This window comes from Crocodylus siamensis, chromosome 1, assembly GCF_052110815.1.
Source record: "Crocodylus siamensis isolate JL-2025a chromosome 1, ASM5211081v1, whole genome shotgun sequence".
NCBI classification, from domain to species: domain Eukaryota; kingdom Metazoa; phylum Chordata; order Crocodylia; family Crocodylidae; genus Crocodylus; species Crocodylus siamensis.
Window position 1 is genome coordinate 418,505,854 of NC_143395.1, and position 20,780 is coordinate 418,526,633.

General features: G+C 48.6%; 1 protein-coding gene across 2 annotated transcripts in view; it reads right to left on the reverse strand.

Annotated features, from left to right (window-relative positions):
- Positions 1 to 20,780, reverse strand: part of CLPB (ClpB family mitochondrial disaggregase) — a 105,714-nt gene that overhangs the window by 31,128 nt on the left and 53,806 nt on the right. For both annotated transcript variants that reach the window (XM_090030874.1, XM_090030873.1), the window contains exons 6-7: positions 13,396 to 13,493; positions 6,249 to 6,363 (exon numbers count right to left, since the gene is read on the reverse strand). In XM_090030874.1, coding sequence (XP_089887000.1) covers positions 6,249 to 6,363; positions 13,396 to 13,493 — 213 coding nt within the window. The remainder of the gene's footprint in view (positions 1 to 6,248; positions 6,364 to 13,395; positions 13,494 to 20,780) is intronic.

Below are 20,780 nucleotides of genomic sequence, written 5' to 3' on the forward strand. Positions count from 1 at the left end.
AAATGAAAAGGTCCAAAACCCACAATTGCACACACAAAATTACAGCTCATCTGTAAAGTGTCTAACACTTACCAAAACTAAGACTAAAATAGCAGCACTTCTGGTTGGTTCAGTGGCTATGGGGTAAAGACACATTTGTGCTGTGTTCAGGAGTATTTGGGCCCTAACTTTATTAGTAACATTTGTTCTCCAGTCTGTGGAGTTAAAGTTTCCTACAGGAAAGTTAAAATGGCCTAGAATGCTAATATTTCTTGTAGTATTTATGTCTCCAGCAACATTTACGGAGATGATCCAAGTCCAAATCTGACTCAGGGAAGGGGTCTAGAACAGGTCTCAGCAAAACGACAGCAAAGCCTCTTTGGCCATCTCTTCTGAAAATCATTTGGACTCAAATAGATTCTGTTATATCTGTGTGATCTCTTCTTATTTATTTGCAGCCCATCACATCCCTGACATATAATGCTACCCCACCTTTACTTTTATTTCTATTTTTCACAATAAATATACGTATCCTTTAACATGAATGTTCCAGCCTATATCCCTATATTTGGTCCCACAAATAATCATAGAAATGAGGGCTGGAAGGGACCTCAAGAGGTCGCATCTAGTCCAACTCCTGCTCAAAGCATGACCAGCCCCAAGTACATCATCCCAGCCAAGGTTTTGTCTACCTGGGTCTTCAAGTCCTCCCAGGATGAAAAGTCCACCACTGCTCTAGGTAATCTGTTCCAGTGCTTCATCACCCTCCTAGTGAGAAAATGTTTCTTAATATCTAACCTAGACCTCCCTTACTGCAACTTGAGACCACGTGCTACGCCAGTCGTTCAAGTTCCTCCATGCTGCAGTCCTGGCATTTGCATACAAGCATTTCAGCTGTCTTACACTGATCACACCTAGTTCTCAAGATGGATTAGATATGGTCCTATTGCTCATTGTACTGCCCACCTGAGTACTGTTTTCAGCCATCTTAGTACTTTTTTCCTCCTTGCTGTCCACCCATCATCCTTTGATATTCATTTATACTCTGCTGCATGCTTCTTTACCTGATTGCCATCTTAGAATCAGAGAAAAGCCAGACTGGCTGGGCCCTGAGGAGGTCACATCTAGTCCAACCCCTTGCTCAAGGCATGTACATCCCTCTGTAAACCATCTCATACAAGTGCTTGTCTAGCCTGTTCCTCAAACTGCGGAAACAACCCTGTCACTCACCTACAAGGCACGCAGCTCAAGGACCAAGCACCTGAACCTGCTGCAGGTAAAGAAGGGAGATGAGAGCTGGCAATGTCCTGCCACTGCAAGGACAGGAAGGAGTGGGTTAAAATTGCTCAAGGGATCCAAGGAAGAGGACCACGTGTACTTAAACCAGCCATGGGGATTATACGAGTTGCTTTGACCCTCTCCCCACCTCATTTCTAGGTTCAAAGCTCTCTTCAGCCCAGAGGGCTATTTCCTAAGGATCATTCCTTTGAGAAGGATCCTTTTTTAGTGAATGCAACCCAATGGCTGGATACCCCAAATCCTTCCCTTATGGCACCAGTCCTTGCACTTTCTGCTGATCCTTTGCGGTTGTGTCTGGCCTTTGCCCCTCCCCCCCCCACTCTAGGCACTGCTGGTCACATCTGAGCCCCAACTCCTCCGGGCATCATCCCCAGCCTGGTTTTTGTCATCCTTGACCAAGTTCCAGCTGGAATCTGTCACTGTCATTGTCCCAAGGAGAAGGAGGATCAGCAGACTTTAAGCATGCTCCAATCCCTTTAGGACCTTTTTAAATCTCAGATCCATGTCTTGCATCTGTGCTCCTGGAGGACAGCACACCACCTTATTTCCTGCATGTGGTCTGCTGATGGATCACAGGATGAGAGGAAAGTAGGGCTGGAAGAGAGGTCATCTACTCCAGCCCTCTGTTCCCTGACTAAACCATCCCGGCTAATATCTGTCCAACCTGCACTTGAAAATCCCCAAGGATGGAGAGTCCACAACTTCTCTAGGCAGCTTGTTCCAATGCTCAACTGTCTTCATAATCTGCCAAGTTCTCTTAATACCCAACCCAATACACCTGTCTCTTCTGCAAGTTGGCTCAAATCCCCTATCCCCTCTGCCTTCGGCCAGCAGTGCCCTGCCTTTCAGTCACCGTCTATCTATACTGTCCTCATTCTTCCGCAGCCTCCAGTCCTTGCTTTCTTTATTGTCTCTTTTTTTCTTCTTCTGAAGTCAACAGCTCTTCTCTTCTTCCTTGCTGGCCCATCTTCTGTTTCTACCTCATTCTGCTCCCTGCTCTTCAGTTCATCAAACTTGTTCCTTGTATTTCTCCTCCATTTGCTGGTCTCTTCTTTTGCCTTGTTCTCCCAGCTGCGTATGTCCCTGGTTCACCCTCCTTCTCAAGGGGTCCGCCAGCCAGGTCATCTTGTTCAGCAGGTGTCTACGTTGGTTGAACTATAGGTGCACCCTCTTCTCTCTTCTCCTTCAGGGCCTCAGCACTACGTCTGCACTCCAGCACTCTTTCCACCTGCATCTCAAGCCCTTGCATTTTCTTTGCCGTGAGCTCTGCAATAGATTCATAGGTTGTTAGGGGCTGGAAGGGACTCGCAGATCAGCGGGTCCAGCCCCCTGGCTCTAGGCAGTAAGACAACTGGGGTTAATTTGGATGACGCAGTGAAAAGCACCCTGTTTAAATTCGCTGATGATACCAAAATTTGGGGTGAGGGGAACGTGCTAGTAGGGAGGGAAAGACTGCAGCAAGACATGGATAGGTTACAGGGGTGGGCTAGCAAAAACAGGATGTGCTTCAATACTGACAAGTGCAGGGTGCTGCACATGGGGAGTAGTAACCAGCAGCACACTTATAAGATGGGAAACTCTCTTCTTGAGAGCATGGAGGCAGAAAGGGATTTTGGAGTCATTATTGACTCCAAGATGAACATGGGCCGACAATGCGAGGCCATGGTTGGCAGGGCTAACCAGACCTTGTCATGCGTCCACAGCTGCATCTCGAGCAGGGCCAGGGAGGTGATCCTCCCCCTCTATGCGGCACTGGTCAGGCCGCAGCTGGAGTACTGCATCCAGTTCTGGGCGCCGCACTTCAGGGGGGATGTGGACAGCATGGAGAGGGTCCAGAGGAGGCCACCTGCATGATCCGGGGACAACAGGGCAGGCCCTACAATGAGAGACTGCGGGACCTGAACCTGTTCCGCCTTCACAAGCAAATGCTGAGGGGGGACCTGGTGACTGCCTATAAACTCACTGGGGGGGGACCAGCAGGCTTTGGGAGAGACCTTGTTTCCCTGAGCGCCCCCCTGGCATAACAAGGAATAACGGCCACAAGTTGTTGGAGAGGAGGTTTAGATTAGACATCCGTAAGAACTACTTCCCGGTCAGGGCGGCGGGATCTGGAGCCAACTTCCAAGGGAAGTGGTGCTGGCTCCAACTTGGGGGTCTTTAAGAAGAGGCTGGATGCCTACCTGGCTAGAGTCATTTGAGCCCAGTTTTCTCCTGCCCAGGTTGGGGGGTTGGACTTGAAGGTCTACAAGGTCCCTCCGACCCGACTTCTGTGATTCTAAGTGACCCCAGCAAGTTGACTGCGTTGAAAACCTCCAGGGGAGGTCAGGTGAGCTTCATGCAGGTGCAACAGTCTTTAGGCACCAATCCAAGGATAACATACATCCTGCCACTTCTGTCTCCAGCCCTGTTTGTTATCTGCCATTCTTCGGGTCTCTCTGCTGAAGCCTTGATCACCATCCTACACACTCCCACACAAAGACAACAAACCCTGTTTCCAGTCCTCTCGTCGCCAAGCTCCTGCTGGCTGGGGCTGCTTGGCTTTTCAGCTTCTTTTGTCTAATGAGCCTTACCCGTTCATTCGGGCTCAGCTGTGATCAGGCAGGAATGGGTCTCAGTCTCTAGAGTACTCTGGATGCACACCCTGCAAACTCCACACCAACCAACTATGAGACAAAACACACACGCAGACACGGACACACAGATACGCGGACTCCCAGCAAACTACCAGTCCCATGCAAACCCCCTTGTCTCACCTTCCAGCCACCTACTCCTCTACTAGATAGTGCTGCCTCCTAAAAAGGTGTCCAAAGATTCAAGAAGAACAAGGAAACCTTTGGCCAGAAGAGACCCATTCAGCACTTTGCTGCTCAATTGCTAAAGGAGGGTGAGGTGGTAGGGGACTAGACTGCTAGCTGAAGGACTGGATCTAAGAGGGAAACACTGCATAGCCAACCATGTACTCAGGCTAAACTATTTCCTGACAAATGCCCTAACTGCTCTACTAAATGCATGGGTTACACCAGCATATAGCTCTGCTTCCTAGCAAACAAATAAGAAAACCAGACAAGCCAAAATTAGTTATGCTATTTTACTTCCCCGGCTTTTTCAGTTTTTGTTCCCTTCTCCCTTGGTATGTCCACAGCGAAAATTGTGGGTCCCTCCTGTATATCTATAAAAGGCCAGTGGATGTAGCAGGGGGAGATCTTGCAGTAACAGGCTGCCGATGAAAATGTAATATTTCCAGTACTTGCTACAAAACGCCCTCTGAGAATGACTGAGGTGAAAAAGCTCTGAAAGGATTACAATATCTTTCAGTTAGTAGTTTTTCTTTCTTTTTCCCCCCTCTTTTTTCCTACTGAGAGGCTGAATTTCTCAAGAACACAAAGACGTAGCTTTAAGGGTAAAATTTCCCTAGGCACTTAGGATCCTAAATTTCTAACATAAATTTAGGACCAGATTTTTAAAGGCATTTAGGCACCTAACTGTGGCCCTTCAATACTTAGGTGCATGATAATTCAATGGGCTGGAGGACCTGAAAGCCACTTTAAGTGCTTTTGAAATGTTTATCTGTAGTCTTCAGAAAAGCAAGACTCCAAGGATGTTTTAGGTCATGCAGCTTAATATAGATTTATCTTACAAATGAGTCCAAGAAGCTGGCAAATATCACAATTCATGATATACAAAGGACACCTGTGTGTGCGTTTCAGATTAGAATGGAGCCCCAAACCAGCAGAAATGTTCTCAGGTTAAGTCTTATGGTGACAAGCAGGTAGGAGTTTTATGTATGTGCAGCCACCCAAGATGCTAGAAAGCCAATAGTGAATGAACATCCTAATTACTATTATTATGCAAAGCCTCACATGCAAATGATTAGTTATTGTATGATCCAGTGTCACCATATTTATCCTGCACATTTCATCCCAGGGAGTACTCTTAATGGCAACTCTTAAATGAGCGTACTTGGCACCATTCTTCACAAATTTCTTCAGCCTCTAAACTCTCCTTGCTGATGATGGTGAAATGATCTTGGATAGGATCTTCTCTGCTTGAGAAAAAGGCATCTCTTCCAGCAGTTGTCCTGAGAAAGCACCCTAGCTACCTTCTTGCTCATCACCTTAGGTCCCCATAGGAAAACAACTTGTGACATTTCCGTGTTTATGATAGGTGTCAAATGAATGCCACCACAATAGAGAAGAACAGATGCAAGCAGAGAAGACAAGCGGCACAAAAGTGAAACAGAAAGCCACGACTGCATGCACAAGCCAGCAACACTGCAGCTGACACCTTGCTTTGCATTTTTCTGGGAAGCAGTGAGATGATCTTCTATTCAACAGACTACTGATGATTCTCCTTTTAAATTAATTCATATTTATGAACTCCTAGCACAGTGGTTCTGAACCTTGCTAAGACTCACGGCATCCTTCGGAAAAAGTCAGCTCTTAGTTTTTACTCAGCTTTTGACTACAGAAAAATAGTAGCACAATTCTTCTGTTGCAAAGAACTCAGAAAGACCGCAACAGGCTAGAATGGCTTTGATACCATGGATTTCTATTTAAAACCTCTGGGTGCATCGCGTGACTCATGTTTGTGTACCTAACAGTGCTAATACTGCGTGGACCCCAGGACATTCTTGAAAGGATCTCCAGGCACCCTGGTTGAGAATCACTGCCCTAGCAAGATTAGCTGTGATTCCCCACTTTGGGGCCAGTCAGTGTCACTCACACACTGGCCAAATGAATCGATAGCCCCGTCCCATCTCTTCCACTCAAAGAACATTCGCGCTTCCTTTTCATGAAAGAGTATGGGACCTCACTGAGATGTCATCGCCTCTTACCTCTGCAGACCAGCACATCTCTACAGCCTGGCTGCAATTAGCCCAGGTCCATGCATTTTGGGTATATGATGGTTTTCCTTTCGCATATCAATTTTAGAGAAGCATGGCACGAGAAAGACAGAGCCAGCAACCTTACCAGCTCCCACAGTCACTATGGCACTCTCTTGACCGATGATGTGCTCTTTCAGGCGCTGCTCCAGTGGAAATCTGCGCCGTTCCTCTAGCTCTCTCTTCCGCTGCTCTTCCTGGAACTGCAGAGAGGAAGCGAGGGCCGTGACTAAAATGTTTTCTGACCAAACAATAACACTGATAACGCATCTTTCGCACAAAGAACCACAAAGCACTTGGCAAACATATATTCCAACCGTCCCAGGGGATCACTCTGCCCAGCTGCTGAAAAGCAGGCACAACTGAAGGGAACTCAGTAGTTTAACAGCCTCCAGAGCATAAAAGTAAAAATTCTGGAGAGAGAGTGAATGATATTGTCCATGTCCCTTCCCCTGCCACTGCTGCACTCCACGCAGGCGGCTCCCACTAGCTCCCTTGCTGTGTTGCACCGTGGGCTCGTCTGGAGCTGTGGGCTGCACCCTTTGGGACTGGAGCAAGAAGCAAAAGCTAAGGATGAGATGGGGAGTCTGGAGCCCTTGGCTGCAACAGCAGCCAGCAATAGGGGGGCAGAGGCTGGGTAGGAACCTGGAGCCACACATTAACTCCTTGCAGGCTGCATGTGGCCTGTGGGCTGCCAGCTGGACAGCCCTGATCTATGTCATAAAATGGCAGGGGTGCTGGGGGTGGAAATGTACATAGCCGAAGGTAATTAGCTAAGCTGGACTTTGAGCTGGGATCTATAATGACCAGGACACTTGATTCTGCATCTCCTAGGAAAGATACTTGATTCTGCATCTCCTAGGAAAGAAAGCTGTTCCAAAAGTACCCTGGATTCTACGGCCACGCTAGGGACAGGGTTTCAGTACTAAATCAGGGGAAAGAGTGCTACTGACCAAGATTCCCAGATGGACACTGAGCAAAACACAAACCTCCTTGCCATGAAAAATAAAAAGATAAAACATAAAACCTTGTTCTTGTCTACGTTCCCTTGACACTTGATTCCCGAAATTTGCTGTATTTAAAGCAAAATGCAGCCCCCCAACCTCCTTCCTGGGTGAGGCCACCAACACAGACAGGCCATGCTTCAGCCTCTCCATGAACACCCTGTCAATGTAGGTAGGGCTTCGGAAGTCATCTTCAAAGCCATGAACCCACCAGTGCCCAGCTCCATCCCTGAACTGCCAGGACAGCGGCGTTCCCCAGGGAAAAGCCAGATCACGAAGTGCAGAGGGAGAGGGGACCCAGCTACAGAATGACCTTCTAGAGGAAATCCTGCAGCCAGCGCCCTTTTCAAAACCAACCAGAATACCATTCACAGCCATGGATGTGGAACATGGCAGCCGTGGAATCTGCTTCCCTTAGTCTGGGACGAAGATGTCAGTGGCAGGGTGGAGAACAGCACACGTGCCTCCAGACTCGTGGCTCCATCTCATCACCAGACAATGCTAACCCCGCTTGCAATCTGGATACACAGTAGTCTGAAGAAAAGGCCTCTTCCCAGTGCAGGGGGATAGCTAAAAGGAGATCTCCTCAAAAGAACACCTGGGATTTCTACTGGTGTGTAGTTAAGCCAGGGGTGCATAGTGTAAGCTGGATCTGGCCCCTGGCACCATGTCATCCAACCCATAGGGTTCCCCGTGGATCTGTGACAGCCCTGCAGGCCGTAACTCTGCGTGCTAGATGGGTACACAGGACGGTACACAGGGCCCCATGGTCCCATGCAAGGCTTGGCAGGGACATGCAGAGCCCTGGAGCCTGATCCCAGAATATGGGACCAGGTGGGGGCAGGTCTCAGGACCTAATTCCAGCATATGGGGCTAGGCGAGGGCAGGACAAGACATGGGATCCAACTTAACCCATGGACCAACCCTGTGCTACTCATCTGGCCCATTGGGCTAAAAGGTTGAGTGCCACTGGCCTGAGTACTTAAACCATCTTCTGAAGGGGGAACACTCACAAGAGCAGAAAAGGCTGCTATGAAAGTAGCAGTGACATATGGGTAAAATCTGGTAGCTGTTTTGCTGGCCTTTTGGTATGGCAGTGACCTCCATAGATGTTAAAAAAATATACAAACCAAACAATCCAACTGTGGCTGATGTGATCAGTCTGCTGCAAAACGGAGAGATCCCATCAGTCCTGAGGTTTCATCTGGAGCAATAACTTCACTGCCAACCCCAGCGGACTGACACAGGCAAGACCGAAGCCAGCGTGTCAATGGTGCATCTCCCTCAGGCTTTCTATATATCACCAGGCACAAAATGCTGAAGCTCCTTCTATTTATCTGCGTCTGTGTCTTTCTCTATATCTAGACAGGTTCATTCTTTTTCCTTTTCCCTCCCCTTTTCTTTTCTTTTTTGTACAGTCTAAGGAACATATGCTCTGCTGTTGGAGCAGCAATGTACAGTGCTGGTTTACACGGAGAGGAAAAGGACTTCCAAAGGGGATGAGTAATGCAAGAGCCATGCACGGCTCCTGTCTTTGGAAACCTCGTCTCTCTCTGGGAAGACTGAATCTCCCAGCACCTACGACTTGTAATGTCAAGTTTCTGCATGCAAAAGCACAAGAGATTCTGGGGAGGAAGCAGGTCAGGCAGCTGACAAAGGGGCCGCACTCTCAATCCCCCACCAGGTACAAAAGCCTGCTGCGGCGCTTTGAGAACCTGCCCAACCAAAGTTTCTGCTCTGTGCCTTGTATGGGCAGGCTATCGCAAAATCATAGACAATGAGGGTCAGAGGGGACCTCAGGAAGTCACATCTAGTCCAATCCTGTGCAAGGCAGGACCAGCCCCAACTACATCATCCCAGCAAAGGCTTTGTCTAGCTGGGGATTCAAAACCTCCAAGGATGGAGAGTCCGCAACTTCTCTAAGTAGTCTGTTCCAGTGCCTCACCACCTTCCGAGTGAGAAGGTTCTCCCTAATATCTAGCCTCAACTTCCTTTGTTGCAGCTTGAGCCCATTGCTCCTTGTCCTGTCACCTGCCCCCACTGAGACCAGTCCAGCCCCATCCTCTTTGCAACCCCCTGCAGGGAGCTGAAGGCTGCTATCAAATCCCCATTGTCTTCTCTTCTCCTTACTCAATCAGCCCAGTTCCCTCAGTCTTTCCTCACCAGTCACATGCCTCAGCCCCTCAACCATTTTCGTTGCTCTCTGCTGGACTCCCTCCAACTTGTCCACATCCTTTCTGTACTGGGGCCCACAGCTGGACACGGGACTCCAGATGTGGCCTCCCCAGAGCTGAATAGAGGTGAGGAATCACTTCCCTCGATCTGCCGGCAACGCTCCTACCAATGCAGCCCAGGATGCCATTGGCTTTCTTGGCAACAAGGCACACTGCTGGCTCCTATTCAGCTTATTGTCCAATGTCCCTCCCCACAGGTCCTTTTCGGCAGAATCAACTTACTCAGTGCAGGGACAAAAGAAGGGACTTCCCTGGTGGCAATGCTGCCCTGGGACTGGCAAGGCAGTCTTTGGAAGGTGGCTGTATAGCAGTATCTGCAGTGGCTGTGCCAAACACTTGTTTCCACTTCCATGTGGAAGTGGGGTTATTGCAACCCCTTCCCTCTGCTCCAGCCCGTCATCCAGAGCAGGGCCAGATCTCATGTGAGGCTCTCACTCTCTCTGGTTAGCGATGACTTCTGCTGATTTCTTTTATCCCAACCCTTCTCCTCTCTGTGCAGAACCAGACGAGGCTTCCTCTGCAGTGGGTCTGCACTGTTCCTTCAATGGCAGAGCATGCCTCCTTTCTGCCACTCCTCAAGCGCTGGGCTCATGCTGGCTGGCACTAGACTGGTTCTGCTCTGGGCAGCAGCCACCCAGCGAGCCTGCCCTTGTTTAGTTTTGACATCCGGCCAACGGTTTGCTGGGCTAGTGACTGGCAACCGCCAGAAGCGACACCCCCCTCCTTGCACGGGGTGTGAGATGCTATCCACTGGGACTGTCGATAACTGATTAAACTTTCATGGAACATCATTGGCATCTAAGTGGATTACACTGAGGTTACGTGCTTGGAAAGAGATGCGGGGGCTGAGACTCCTGGCGGGAGCCAAGAGATCATCCGTGTTCATAGGGGCTAAGAGGTTCTTGCAAGATGGTGCCAAGCACAGAAGAAAAGAGCCCATCTCTTTAATCAGAGACACGCTCTATTAGCTGCTTCAGACCTCACCTTGAGATAGCAGTGCCCGGATTCCCGCTGCTACTATGGGCACGGTAATCATGCTCACTGGCTTTTATTATTCTTTATCCGGCATGGCACCTCTCCCAAGCTTGATTTCATTTACGGGAAAATATTCAGAGAAGAGAGGTTCAAAAGCACAGCTGTGGTGAGAGTGAACGCCTGCAAACAACCTGGGAATGTGGAGGACACAGCATCTTTTACATTACAGGAAAAGGAATTTAAAAGATTAACACAACCATGATTGTAAACTTGTTTTCAGCCGGAAAACGTGTCAGGGATATGAAGTAAGCTAGGGAAGTAATAACAGGCTTCAAGAGACCTTTAGGGGCAGTCTGTTCCCATCAAGGGGCAAATGTGCCCCTGGCGTAACTCTGTTGGTTACAAAGGGGCTGCAGCCAGTGGCTTCTATGAGGTCAGTGAGACCCTGGCTTTATTCTCTAACGTACACAACTGTGTAGGCAGGTCCATGGGCAGGTACTTTGCGGAGGTCTACTACTCAGATATCCAGAACAGGATGGGCAAGGTATAAAAGACCAGTAGAAACATGGAGATCCAGTGGTCTGAGATGGCCCAGGATCTGCAGGACCTATAGTCCAGTTCTGGCTGTGGCACTGAGAGGGAAACGGGGCTGTCAGAGAAGCCTGGGAAACACCAGGAGGACTGATTCTAAGTCGCTGTCTTGCAGCTTCTGTGGGAGTCTCGGCAGAGGGGTCAAGACCTGAATGGGCACAGGGACTAGCTTAGGATAAGGGAGTAAAAACAGTAGGAACAGGGCAGATGGAGGCAGGGTCAGGTGGTCTGCAGTAACTATCTGTGTGCATACTCTTTATCTGAAGGTAAAATGGTGAAAAAAGGGCAAGAGACTACAGGTTAGCTTCCCCTTCCAATCAGGGCTGGAGCACGGGCAGTGGAAACTGGGCAGCCGCAAAGGGTCCAAAGCCAGTCAGGACCTCCACTGCATTATGCTTATGGTTTGGGCTGGGTGTGCAGGAGCATAGGAGCCCCGCTCTTGCCCTCTGCGTGCACACAGACAGCTACGGGCTTCATTTGCTGCTCTAACGTGGCTCAGAGCTTCAACCCTACAGACGAGCGCCATGCACAGGGAGCAAGCCCTCGCCGAATACCTCTTTGCAAACAAATTAAAAATACATATGAAAACTCCTTGTTACTCTGTCACGGGGATATGTAAATAAAATAGATGGGCTGTGCCCATCCAGTTAATAGCCCTGCCAATTCATTCTCCAGCAGTGATTAAAACGAGCAATAAATTCTCAAAGACTCTCGGTGGAATGCAGAGGCAGAAGTGGAGTACGGCCCCGGTAGTGCCACGTCCCCCTCAGCTGAATATTCATCACCAGCCAGCTTCCCAGACTTATGCTTTATATCCGCATGCAATCGTTTTCATTGACGGCATCCTCCCCTCTATATTTCCTCTCTCCCCGCCATCTATTAGTTAAGCGCGAAAACTGATGCAGCTTTTAAAACGGTTTCCAAGTTAAAAGGGCAGCTTCATGCACTGATGCTGGGCTCCAGAGACTATTTAACAGGAGAGGATCTCTCCTGCTCACCCCCTCTCAGTGATTTAAAGATTTTGTCACCAATGTTTCTGCTTTCAAACTTTGGCAGAACCGTTCTGATTGCCAGAGCTGCCTCCAAGCTATGCTTCCGGCCAATCTGAGAAGCCACCAGCTCTGTAGAAGACTACCACATTCAAGCTCTTTTTAGCTGGGAATAGAAGGGAATGGTGTCAGAGAGGAGGATGAGCAGGGGTCTAGGGCTAGTGCAGGCAGTTAGCAACCTGGAAACTGGGTACATTTGGCTCCATCAAAGACCTTCTGTGTGAGGGCAGCCAAGACCATCATGTTGCCTTTCACTGGCTAAACATGATTCTGCCTCTGTCTAAGATGCTAGCTGGTACTTAAGAGCATGCTTATTAGCATGTTAGATGGCACATTTCCCAGCCTGGACAAGCCCTCCAGCCCACGTTATCAAAACTGCAAATTCAGCACCTAATGCTAGACATCCAGAAACTGAGGCACCCCAAACGAAGCCTAATTTTTACATGCAAGAGCCTAAACTTCTCTGGGCCTCGGTTTTCCCATCTGTAAAATGGGGGTGATGATCCATGCATCACAGGGGTTTGTGAAGCTTCATGCCTTGATTGACCCAAGATTCGTGAAAGAAGGGCATTCCCAAAGTGTAAGTCATTATTATGATATTACTTTATAATGATAAATTTATAATGATTCTCTTTTAAGCAGCGCCTGTATCCACTAATCTTAGTGGCAGTTTAACAGGAGGCACTAATAATTGGGAATTTTTCGTGTTAGAGATGATGATTATCTTGAGAACAGGTAAGAGGTGAGCATGTTTTCCCCAGCGCCCCAAGCCCTGAGTCTGTATGTCCGCCTCCTTAATGGAGCAAGTGCTGCTAATCAATGCAGTTGTGGTTCCCTCTTCTTCCTAGCCACAAAACTTCTACAAACGACAACTCGTTAATGAAGCAGGATGACTTTGTGCAACCGCTGAAGGAGACGAGGATGGGAGAGGTTAGGGGAGCAGTCAACAGACACAGCAGAAGTCAGTGTCTGATCCAAGACCAGTGCTCAGAAGTTACAGGATCTCACCTGTCCCTGGACATCTAGGCCAGGCCTGTCTCAAGGATCAATCATACCCCTGGCAATCCCAGGGATTTCAGAAGAAAAAGGTGGGACTGGCACTCTGATTTTACCCCACGCTGCTCGGAGGCTATGTAGGTGACAAGACAATATTGCTTGCCTGTGCACTTCAGTGCCACGCTAACAGGCCGTGCAGAAGGGGAGAATGAGCAGCCACAGAGGTCCCCAAGGATGCTTCTACTAATTTCTGTAGGTTTTAATTATGCATTGTGTCACTTCAGGTCATTCTTGAAAATTCCCTGTACGTCTTTCAAGGGTGCAGTTAGGGGCGTCACCCAGGTCCCCTATGGCAGGCAATCTACAACCACCTGAACCTGACTCACCTTTGTTTCCGAAGCCTTCAGCAGTTTCAGGACTTCCCCTTCGCGGGCATAATCCAGTGGTGTGTGTCCCATTTCATTCTTCTGCAGGGGGTTGGCTCCTGACCAGAGGGGCAGAAAGGAGAGATCAGAGTTCAAACCTGGGACAGAACAGACACGAAGAACAAACCTGCGACCCCCAGGGCTAGCCAGCATCTCCCTCTACCCTTTGCTCCGAGCAGTAGCGAGATCAGAAGTGGACAATGTCCAACCAGCAGTTACATGCACGGACGTCACAGGAACAACAAAAGGGAAGTGTCACTTGGAACAATTGGCCTGGCAGGGAAAAGCTGCAGCGGCAATAAAGGCCCATGGTGCAACCAAAAGAAAACAGAGCTTCACAAAAGCAGCAGCTACTAAGCTTAGGGCAGGCAAGCAGGACTACAGCAGCTTCGATTGGATACGGCATTCTTCTCCACTTCCTGGTCTACACTGTAGTCCAGCACGGCTGTAGCCTGTAAAACAGCTGTTGCCTTATGACACAAAGGTGGCTGTATTGTAGCTGTGACAACTCTTTACCAAAGGCAACTTGTCTTTCACTTGAGAGGCTCACACGACTCAGGGAAGAAGTTCTACCCTAAGCACTGACGAAACTCACACCCCCTCTCCCACTGAGCAACACGGCAGCCGTGATGGGACAGGGCAAAATATGGCATGCTACAAAAGCACTAGTAGGATGATGTCGCTGGGGATGGTCCTGCTTTGAGCAGGGGGTAGGACTAGATGTGACCTTCTGAGGTCCCTTCCAACCTCATTTTCTGTACTCCAAGACAGGGAGAAAGAGGTGCAACTTGCTTCCCTAAGGAAATAGGCAGAGATGGGTGCACCAAAGATGTCAATCGAGGACTCTCAGGGGATCCCAGCATGTCATGGTGCCCTGGCAAAGGCAGAGCCCAGACCAAGTGCCATCTCACACAGGTCACATTGCTGTAGCCTGCTGCCTTCAGCTACGCAACTGTTCCAGCTGCCTGTGACCTGAAGCTCTGCTGCTTCAGTTGCTACACCTGACTAGACAGGTCATCTTTCAAGTGATAGCAGCTTTGCAAACCCTAAACCCAAGACAAAAAGCAAAGAACTGCAGTGCTGCATTCAGGGTCTGTGCTGTTGCTCCAGTGTTTGCCTGTCCAACTGTAATGTTTACTGGAGAAGAAAGTTAACTTGTGTGCAACACTCAGAAAAAAGGCGAACTTCCCAATTATACTTCCCTTCAAACTATACAAAGGGTGACAAACATTTTCCCCCGTTAACTTCTTTCTTTTTAATCTCGCTGGCTTATTTGGCAGAGCAGACTGAGAAACGAGCAGCTGGCGGCCTGAATTAACCTAACCCGATGAGGTTACATTTCAGGGACAGCGACTCCGACATTTCTGCAGGACCCAACTCTGCAGCTCCGATTTTTGCCTCTAAAATGCAGCGCGCTCTGTGCTGTACACTACCTGTGCTCAATAAGAACGAACTGCAATCCTAATAAACTGAAGAGCTGAGTGCGGCCTTTGCTATCCAAACCAGAGAGACGGTGAGATGAGCCATTTCTAAGCAGGGGCATTGGGGATCTATATTTGCTTACAGAATGAAAAATGTGCTCCATAAACATTCGACACAGAGTAATTTCTATTGTGAGCCGTGTCATTGCAAATAAAGAATATGATCGAGACAGGTGAGATTATATACTGCCTGAGCCGGCCACTCGATATCTTTTAAAGAGACAGTGCTTTGAAAGCGTTCTCCCTCCAGCTCTGACGCCGTTCGAAGACACTGTCAGCATTACGCTCGGTAGTGAAAAGGGAAAGTTTTCCAAGCTCTCCAAATGATGACATCCTTGAGGCCAGACCTACTTTCATGAGAAGCAACGAGGGTGGGTTGTTTTTTTTCCCCCCGCTTCCCCATGATCTATCAATAATGGCTATCCAATATTGGCCTAATCCCCCTGTTAATGGCTTTGACGACTTGACTAATTGCTGCAATAATTGATAGAACCTGACTTGTACAACTGTTCGATTTTACCGCAAGTACCGATGGCAATAAAATATTACGCCGCCATAAATAACGGTGTCGCTTTGCTTGCTAACACAACGCAAAAGTGGCTACTACTTCATCAGAGGCTTGGCCTGACCTCCCTTCCGGTCCCCCCTCCACAGCCCTCCTCCCCTGCAGCTGGTCTGAATAGCACTGCCTTTTGGACACCGCTGCCTTGGCAATCTATTGTGTGTGCACGGAGAGGGCTCCAACCTTTAGATCCTTAATAGGAGGCAATTTGTCACCTCCCACTAGCTGTCTCTAGCTGGGGATCAACACCTGGGCAACACCCCAGGCTGTGTGAGGCACCCACCTCCCCTCCCTCCCCAGCACTCCTCATATTAGTAGGCTCTGGCTTATAATATTTGATAAATAGCGCTCCAGTTCACTTCCAGCATCTGTGCCGCGCCGTGTAGCCGGAGCAGCTGCAGAAGGTCACTCATTGGGGAAATATGTTTCTGTCAGTGGTATTGAAAAAAGTTTAGTGGAGTGACAGGTCTCAATTTTTCAAATGTTATTAACTCCATCCTCTTAACCATTTGTCTTGAATTCCTTCAGATTCTGGATAACTGTCAATAGAGGCTCCTGGCGGGAGGGTGCTGGCGCCTTGCAAGTTGGAGGCTGCTTTACTCAGTGGCTAGTTCTTACTAACTCAAGGGGTGGTGGTGGGGGGAATAATGAAAGGAGGGGATGAACCCATCCACAGCAGAGGGAAGCAGCGACTCAAGCTAGACCTCTGGTGGGAGGCTGATTTTCCAGATCTCCTGGCCCGGCAAGGTTGGAGCAGGATTCCTAGCAGGGATTTTGGCAGGGCTTCGTTGTTTCGTGAAGTTGTAGGCTGTTGCAATGGGACAAAGATTTCCTGCATGACCCCGGCGTGCAAATCATTTGAGGGGTATGTTTGCCATGCAAGAAAGGTGCGCTCTTCGCCTGGTTTGGCTAGCCAGAGTTATCTGCAGCGTGGGTGGCAGGTGCAATGAGAACAAAGCAACTTTGGGCCACAAGTTACTAACACCACCCTGCCTTAGCTGCTATTTTAACTTGAGTTGGCCATCTCTGATCCTCCAGCTCAGATATGAACATGCTTTTTTTCTGAAGCATAAACACCCCCTCCTCATTTTTATGGGGGGGAGGGTGGGAGCAGGGGAGGGGGTATTTCTGCTGCTAGTGCGGTAACGAGGAGCTTACACAATACTGATGTGGCCATGAATACGCCGATAGACAAGTCCTTTCTTCTCAAGACTGGACAGAAAAATGCTGGCACATCTGGCACTGAGAGACTGGAAGCAGCACCAGCCTTAGCGGGAGCCTAGCACTTGGTACACTCAGCTCTCGTGTCACTACCCCACAGAAGGTCGACCCACCAGCGCACAGCTACCTTTGTGCCGTCAGCCCGGTCCCCTCGTAGACTGTGCTGAGTCCTTACCCAGCGATACGAGAGCTGAGCAAATGACCCACCCACCACCCTACCCGGACTCCCCTTCCCTTTGTTGGAGCAGTGGAGGCGCAACGAAGACAATGACCGAGTACCCTGCCGTTAGACCCTCGCGGAGCAGGAGCCAGTGCAACCGGCAGGTCTGACCTGCAGCCGCTCTCCCCAGCTACGAGAGCCTTTTCATTTCCAAAGGCACAACACAAACTCCAAAGCAAAACCAACTGGGCTGAAGCACGGATGCTTCTTTTGCAAGCATGGGAGCCTCCCCCTGGGACTGATCCTAAAGATGCTTGCTCACGTGATACTGCCTGGTTCTTCTACAGGTGGCCAAGTGAGGGAGAGTGGCAGACTCCGTGTGTCCCTGCCCGGGGTTTAGCCAGAATCTCATCGGTTCCTGCTCCGAATCACTGCGAGCGGTGCTGGCTGTCTGAAACCAGGCAGGGAGGAAGCACAGGAGGAGCCAATGCTTTGGCATGCACACCCTGGCTTTCCAGCGGTATTGGCTTAGGGACCCAAACCACAGGCTGCGCTCCGGTGCACGGCACGAAATGCAGGGCAGGATTCTGCCCAAGTAAAGAAGAGTGGGCAGGAGCAGGCTCACTGCTTCTCTCAGGCAAATGCCCAGGTCTCAAGACTTTTTCTTTGGAGAAAAACAAAAAGATGACAATGACCCCCAAAAAGAACTAGGAAGGAAGCCCAAGTCTCTAGATGAGGGTGTTGGCTGGGATGACCTGGCCACGGCTGGGGATGGTGACTGGACTGTGCCAATGCTCCTGCTGGGACTCAACTCTGGAGGGTCCTGGCTGGGGGGCCTTGCCCCTCCATTTAGGGTCAGACCAATGCTGCACTTGGGGGCAGGAAGGAAAGTTCCTCCTTGGTCAGACTGAGATGGACTGGGGGGGGGGAGGGGTCTGCCTTCCTTTGTAGTTGGAGGCATGGCTCTCTACCTGGGATCTCTTGAGTGTATAACCCTTTTACAGAAGCAGGGCATTGGCCCCTGTGGTCCCCCTGCTTTCATCTGTGCCAGGTTCAGGTGTGATGCCTTGTGTTACACAAGGGTTAACTGCGTAGTTTGACTAAGAGGTCAGATTATGTTCTGTACGGGATGGTTTGGACAGGGACGATCCTGCCTCAGGCAGGGAGTTGGACTAGATGGCCTCTGGAGGTCCCTCTCAGCCCGACTTCTCTACGATTTCGATGAAGATCTGTGGAATCCAACAGCTACTGTCAGGAACAACAACGGCTCCTCCAAGCAGGTCAGATGCAGGCAAACGCGCGTACACACACACAGAACCAAGGGGTTTAAAAGTAATTTGCTGCTGCAGTTACACCTCTCCATGGCCCTGTTTCACTGCCAAAACAGCCCAGGATTCACTGGCCCGCCCGACGGGCGGGGGATTGCACAATGTCATCAGCCATCATCTGTGACAAGCAGTGACATTCTTATTGCTCTACATGGCTAGTTAAAGTAATAGAGAAAGACTTCTGTCCTCCTGAGCCTTCACTGATTGAATTAGCATGATCACCCTTTTTTCCAGTAAAATAAACCTGTTTTTAAATCAATAGGGTGCAAGTACTTCACAGGTAGCTCTTACCATGCAGTGTGAACATACAACAGCTTCTGTGGCCTAGAAGTAGCCACCAGGGCCTGTAGTCCTGTCCCCCTTTTGTGTCCGATTGTCCAGAGACACAAGGGAGGCATCCTCAGTGGGACCTTCAACGGGAGGATGCTGGCACTGCTCCGTTTCCTGAGTGGCAGCGACTCACCTCTGCCCAAAATCGAGCCGCCCCTTCAAGGGATGCTTCCCTGCAGGGCGGATGCTTCTCACTGTTGGTGCACACCCTGGAAGAGGCTTCAAGTCTCAGCAAGGGGAGGATGGGACAGAATTTGCATGTGAACACAGATGACTTAGGAGCCTCTGAATATCACCCTCGCCGCCTTCTAGGGTTTCCACCGACTTCCCCGGCCGTTCTGCCGCGGTTAGCATTTTCAAAACTCAGGCATCTCGATGGATTCGCCAACCACAGCTAATTCTGCCCTAGTCCCACCTGTGAAAACCCGGTGGAAGCCACACTGGGAAAGATGTGAGAGGTGGCACTGCCCAGACAATATTAATGGGTTCAGATCTACTCCTACAGAAGTGCAACACCTTGAACACGTGTACTAGTTGGGGATGGTCCTGCTTTGAGCAGGGGTTGGACTAGAAGACCTACTAAGGTCCTTTCCGCTCTAATTTTCTATGATTTCTATATGTTCATCAACCTAACACAGCCAAGTAGGGATTCTGATTCCATCCATCAACTCAAGCTAGAGAACAGGAGGAATTACTCCTTAAACACATGCTATAATTCAGAAAGGAAACCTGTATTGTTATGCAGAAATCTCAGGCAGCCACTGTGACATCCTTAGCCTTCCCAAAGTTTATAGATGACCATGCTTTAACACAAAAGGTATTGTTCCCAGCATGCTGGAACTCCACAGAAGACCTCACTGTGGTAGACAATAGTAGGTTAAATCACTGTACAGAAAACAGGTTGTTGCCTGGGAACCAGTGTTCGTGGCCTGCTTGTGTTCAATGGGGGCAAATCCCAGACAGCCCCAGCTAGTAATGGGCATGTCTGTGCTTCCAAAAGGCTAATTTCACAAAGCTAAAGGCAAACAAGCTGGGAGGGAACGTGTAAGCAGAAAGTCCAAGTGAAAATTTGGGAGATTTTTCTTTATGGAGAGTTTATCAAGATGGCCAAAAAGGTAGATACCACCATCAACAAAGAGGACAACTTTGACTAACAGCTCATCCCGTTTCAGTGGCAAAGCAAAGGCAGCCATTAGAAATAAAAAGGCAATACACAACAAAAGCAAAAAGGGCAAATAAATAGCAATTCCTAGGAATCAGACATTAGTAAGTGTAGAAAATTGACATGGAAAGCTAAAGATCTCAAAGAAAAAGTTAATAGCTGGCAGGCTAAAAAGACCAGTGCAAGGAGGGGTTTTAGCACCTTGTGAACAAAATAAGTTCCAAAAATGACACTGGTCCATTATTAGATGGAGATGGCAAAACTGTTAATGATGCAGAAAAGGAAGAAGAATTTGATAATTATTCATTTCTATATTTGGGGGGAAAGCAGAATGATGTGCTAACACTACACAAGGATGATGGAATAATTTTTAGTTCAACAGTAACCAAGAAGGGTATTAAACAACAGAACCTTTGAATTCTGGATAATTTGCTCCCAGGAGTCGTGGAAGTGTTGGCTAAGAAGATCTCTGTCCCTGCTGAAGTTAATTTTCTATTAGATTTAAGAATATCAAGGAATTTTCAGGAGATTTGGAAAGTATTAATTATCTGACGATCACAAGCAGGACAACCAAAAGTAACTAAAGATCAGGTACCCTGGCATCAACCCTGGACAAAAATAATAGAAAAATTGACACAGATTCTATTAATAAAGAACTCACATATATGACTGTTATTAATGCTCGTTAAGACAGAAAATAGTCCTTGTCAAACAACCCTGATTTCACTCTTTGACAAGATCACAAATTTGGCAGGTAAATGTAACTGTGTTGATATATCTGTTCCTTTATAAGGCACTTGATTTAGTAACACAGAACAGCCTAATTAAAACGGAGTACTATACAATAGTAATAGAGTATATAATGATGGATTAAGAACTGACTCCAGATCTCAAAGAAGTGCTACCAATGAGGAATGATTATTCAAATAGGGTGCATCTAGTACGAATATGCAGGGATAAATAGACTCTAGTTGCCATTTTCATCATTACTACAGAAAAATATAAAGGCACTGCTGGGGGCGGGGGGAGCACAAGGACAGGCAGAATAAGAAATTATGAGTACAGACAATGATAAAGAGTAACCTAGATCATTTGAAAACAC